General features: G+C 47.1%; 1 protein-coding gene across 1 annotated transcript in view; it reads left to right on the plus strand.

The window, feature by feature from the left end:
* Positions 1-548: 548 nt before the first annotated feature.
* LOC119339638 overlaps positions 549-5,560 on the plus strand; it is a 31,871-nt gene continuing 26,859 nt past the window's right edge. Inside the window, exon 1 of the mRNA XM_037611616.1 lies at positions 549-559. Within this exon, the coding sequence (XP_037467513.1) occupies positions 549-559 (11 nt within the window). The remainder of the gene's footprint in view (positions 560-5,560) is intronic.

The following is a 5,560-nucleotide window of genomic DNA, read 5'->3' on the forward strand; positions in this document are numbered from 1 at the left end:
GAGGGAGGAGGAGCTCACCGGAGAGGAGGGAGGAGAAACCGTGAGGGGAGGGAAGGGGAGGAGAGGAGAGGAGGGAGGAGGAGGTCGCCGGAGAGGAGGAGGAGGAGGTCGCCGGAGAGGAGAAGGGTAGTATGGTGGAGGATGATATTGGAGTTGCATGTTGCGGATGTCGTCGATGATCACAAGTTCAAGATGGATGCAATGCGCTTGAAGATTAGAAAGATTAGAAAATATGCCATTCATACCGATGCTTGGTATCATTATGTTGTTGGATCAGTTGTCACCTTGGTTGCGATTATGATCGTATTTGTTTTCACATTGAAATGTTTTACATAGTTTCAATGTATGGTTTAATTAATTTAGATGCTCTGCAGAGCTTTATGTTGTTCTGTAATGATTTTCGCTTGAAGATGAGAACTATGTATGTACTTTGGTTTTAATGTGATGATGAACTTCTATTAATTTGGTCACTTAATTATCTATTCATGATGTTCTATAATGATTTTTGACACACTTAATTATATATAATGCACGCAGATGAACCGACAATGGATTTACGGTAACAGACACATCTCCGAGTACATTAAGGGCGTGCATGATTTTCTCGAAGTGGCTGAGGCAAACAAGCAGAATGGTTTTTTTTGTTGTCCATGCCCTATATGTGGGAATACGAAGTCTTACTCTGACCGGAAAATCTTTCACACCCACCTGCTTTACAAGGGTTTCATGCCACACTATAATGTTTGGACGAGGCACAGAGAAATAGGGGTTATGATGGAAGACGGCGAAGAAGAAGAGTACGATGACAACTATGTGCCCCCTGAATACCGTGATGCTACTGAACATCAAGAGGAACCAGACAATGTGCACGATGATGCTGCAACGGGCGAAGCTGCTGAAGATCAAGAGGAACCAGACGATGTGCCCGATGATGATGATCTCCGCCGGGTCATTGTTGATGCAAGGACGCAATGCGAAAGTCAAAAGGACAAGCTGAAGTTCGATCGCATGTTAGAGGATCACAAAAAAGGGTTGTACCTCAATTGCGAAGATGGCAACACAAAGCTCGGTACCGTACTGGAATTGCTGCAGTGGAAGGCAGAGAATGCTGTGCCAGACAAAGGATTTGAGAAGCTACTGAAAATATTGAAGAAGAAGCTTCCAAAGGATAACGAATTGCCCGACAGTACATACGCAGCAAAGAAGGTCGTATGCCCTCTAGGATTGGAGGTGTAGAAGATACATGCATGCCGTAATGACTGCATCCTCTACCGCGGTGCGTATAAGGATCTGAATGCATGCCCGGTATGCGGTGCATTAAGGTATAAGATCAGACGAGATGACCCTGGTGATGTTGACGGCGAGCCCCCCAGGAAGAGGGTTCCTGCGAAGGTGATGTGGTATGCTCCTATAATACCACGGTTGAAATATCTGTTCAGAAACGGAGAGCATGCCAAGTTGATGCAATGGCACAGTGAGGACCGTCAGAAAGACGGGAAGTTGGAAGCACCCGCTGACGGGTCGCAGTGGAGAAAAATCGAGAGAATGTACTGGGATGAGTTTGCAAGTGACCCAAGGAATGTATGGTTTGGTTTAAGCGCGGATGGCATTAATCCTTTCGGGGAGCAGAGCAGCAATCACAGCACCTAGCTCGTGACTCTATGTATATATAACCTTCCTCCTTGGATGTGCATGAAGCAGAAGTTCATTATGATGCCAGTTCTCATCCAAGGCCCTAAGCAACCCGGCAACGACATTGATGTGTACCTAAGGCCATTAGTTTAAGAACTTTTACAGCTGTGGAATGGAAACGGTGTACATACGTGGGATGAGCACAAACAGGTGTCTTATGTCAATGATATGCAGAAAGATGGTCTTTGGACTGAGCTGAAGACAAATTTCACCCTACCGCCAGAGGAGGGTCCGGAGAAGCCAATTAAAGAGCAATTAATCAAGTCTTGTGCTCTTAAGAAGATGGCAGGCCTATTCAGGAGGTGGAGGAAAGAGCTGAAAAAGTTTGTCGACAAAGAAGAGACACCAGAATTCATCGGCAAATATGAGAAGATCAGAGATCACTGGCCCGCATTTTTGGCCCACACGACATCGTAAAAGAGTAAGAAGATGTCGGCGACAAACTAGCAAATTGCCGCGAAGAAGAAGTTTCACCATCGCGCGGGGTCAGGTGGCTACCTCAAAGCCGGGCCTAAGTGGTCCAAGGCTGTGAATGATCTGCTTGATAAAGGGATCGAACCAGAGACAATGAAATGGCTAGACCGTTGCCGGACTTGGTTCTTCGGGGCTGGCAGAACCTTGGACCCTATATCAGGGAAGTGCCGTTGGACGGACGAGCAATTGAAAACACCAGTCAACAGGCTTCGGCACTATATCAATGCAGCGTTGTAAGGGACGCTCGTTCCAGACAGGGAGAAGGACGAGCTCACAGTGGCCCTCGGGAATCCTGAGCACCCTGGACAGACACGAGGCACGCCAGGCTCCATTCCACGGAAGGTTGGTTTTCCGGAGGCAGGGGGTTACAAAACCAACGAGAGGAGGAAGAAACTGGAGCAGAGCCAACTGCAGGCACTGCACGAAAGGATACAAGGGCTAGAGGAACGAGAAGCAGATCGCAGCAAACGACCTGCCGAAGCTTCCCCCGAAGCTACCCCGCCATCTCAGTGGAGAAGTAGCGTGGCTTCCACCGAGTTGCTTCAGCCGGAGCATGTCTTGACGGCTCCTGCTAGCTACCCCGTGGATTTTATCACGGAGGCTCAAATTTTCCACCTTATGACGCAATGGCAGAACTTAAAAGTCAAGGCGGCTGTCGGCCAAGTTCGACCTTCTGAACCCGGCGCAACTTTTCACTGTCGTCCGATTCCAGAAGGATATGCTAGGGTGATGGTGGACAAAATAACGGAGGGATTTGAGGACCTCCAGCTTGACCACCCTACCAGTGAAGGGGAGACTCGGCTGGGTTCTGCTCTGAAGACTCCATGCCTATGGCGGAAGGAGTACATCAAGCTTCCGAACTGGATGCCTCCTCCTCCTCCTCCGGCGAGTCAGGGCACTCCACGTCCTCCACCGCCTCCTACTCCGGCGAGTGACGATCAGGGCACTCGGCCTCCTTCTTCGGCGCGTGGCGGCACTCCGCCTCCTTCTCCGCCCGCGCCGGCGCGCCCGAGCATCCAGCAGTCTCCTCCTTCTCCGGCGCGTGGCGGCACTCTGCCTCCTTCTCTGCCTGCACCGGCGCACCCAAGCAGCCAGCATCCTCCTCGTTCTCCGCCTCGCCAGCAAGAGCGGAATAGACCCGCCGCCGCCCCGGCTGCTCCGGCGCATCGTAGTCCTTCTCCTCTTCCTCGTATGCAAGAACGAAAGAAGACAGACGCCGCAGCCGCTCCGTCTGCTCCGGCGTCTAGCAGTACAGCCATCAGAGGTAGGAGGCAATACAAATACGGTCCTTCTCTCAAGCCTCTAGAGAAGTTACCGTACGAGAGGACCGAGGAGGAAAATGCGAAGATCGTGCAGACCGAAGTGAACGACTTATTTGAAGGGGTGAAAGCAAAGAGACATCCACCTCTGGAGGAGAAGGTAGATCCGGTGAAAGCAAAGCGCACTATCGATGCCCTGAGGAAACCACCAAAGTCTCCACCGAAAAACAACTATGAGAGCATTACTGCAAAGACATATCTCGAAGCTAACCGGTCGGGAAGTACTGTCAGTGATAAAAGGTTAAAAGAATGAGCAGCTCGGAAAAAATTGCCCAGCTCCGCGAACAAGCAAAGAAATCGTGCCCCCCGCTCAATGTGTCTAGCGGTGACATCGTCGCTAATGCTCCGGGGACGGTGGCCGGTTATGGCAATCTTGCGGATTACCTGCCTGACAATCAACTTCCTGATTTCTTGGAGGTGGACGAACACAGATACGAGTACGGGAATCCTCTCGTCAAAGATGAAAAATCTCTAACAACGATGATGCGAAGATTCCATAATTGGTACATGAAAACCTGCAGAGAGTCTGGGGGGACGAATACTTTGTATCTGAATATTAAAGAGGAGCACGACCTCGTTGGAACTGATCTGTTGACTGTTCCATTTGAGGAGTTCTTCGAGTTCTTCAATCAAAAGGCCCTCGATAAATTAACGGTCTTTTCCTACTGTATGTAAGTACTATTTCTGTCATTAAGTATCTATATATAGCTCGGCTCTTTCATTGCATGTATTTATAATTAATTATCCTCACTATATTATGCAGATCGAAGATCGTCAAGTGCAAAAAACAAGAAATATATGATATTGGGTTCATTAACACAAATATCATAGATGAAATTCAGGTTACAAAGCACGCCGAAGAGGCCGAGGCCAACTTGCTACAATCGTTGATCAAAAATTAAAACAAAGATTTAATACTCTTTCCTTACAACTTCCACTGAGTGTTACTGTCGTGTGCATATTCGGTTTCCCTCATTACTCGAGCGAGGTTATAGTAATGTAATTGATGAGTTATGCATGCGTGCGCAGATTCCACTATGTTGTTTTGGAGATTAAGCTTGAGCGGGGAGTAGTAAATGTCTTAGACTCGAGACGAAAAGATCCCGAAGGGTATGCGGACATGACTAATTTCCTCAACAAGTAAGTTCAATCGATCATTATCGCACCATATCGGCAACTTTTTGTTCATTTCCTGGTATCTCAAGTAATAATAATTATTTTCTTTGTCTTGCATGGTTTGGAAACAGTTCACCGCAGAAGTTCCGGGACTGCCGAAGGAGCTGCGATATACATACCCGAAAGTAAGTACTACTAGCTAGTTAGTTGTGCGCATCTCCCGTTGTTTCTATAGTTGTACTTTCATCAATGCCATTTATAATGCTTCATTATCAGTTTGATTGACCTCTATTTCTCGTAAAGTGCTTGTGGCAGGAACAAGGGAAAGATTTCTGTGGATACTACGTGTGCGAGTTCATATACAACGCGACTTTGAAAAGTAAGTGGGGCTACTCTAAAAGACAATATGAAGTGCGTAAGCAATAATATTCACAATTTCATTTTATTACACCATCATTTCTATCGAGTTTCATTCATATATGTATTAACCCCCTTCTTCAAATTAGACGTGGCAGATGCGGGATGAACTCCTAGAACAAGATCGCATGAAAGCAATTCAAGAGGAATTGGCGGGATTCTTTCTTGACCACGTCATCAATAAAGCCGGAGAATACCATGTGGAAGTTGATTTCAATTGCTAGGGGATTGTAAGAGATCTTACATATTGTATATGTATGTAGCCAGTAGCATCGGATAGATAATACGAAAACTTGTTGTTCGACCAATCTCTCGGGGAAGGAGAGGTCGATCTATCAATTCTCTCGATATGCATGAGGAACTTCTGTACTTAATGGTTCCCTTCATTTTCTTATACTAGCTAGCATGTCGAGGGCCTCTCTATGTACAGTATGTAGCATCGACCAAGCATGGACATAAGAGAGGACACTTATCTCTATTAATTAGCTAGCTAACACAATATATGAAACACCTAAATTAACCCCCCAAAACCCCCAACCCCC

This window comes from Triticum dicoccoides, chromosome 7B (assembly GCF_002162155.2).
Source record: "Triticum dicoccoides isolate Atlit2015 ecotype Zavitan chromosome 7B, WEW_v2.0, whole genome shotgun sequence".
In the NCBI taxonomy this organism is placed as follows: Eukaryota; Viridiplantae; Streptophyta; class Magnoliopsida; order Poales; family Poaceae; genus Triticum; species Triticum dicoccoides.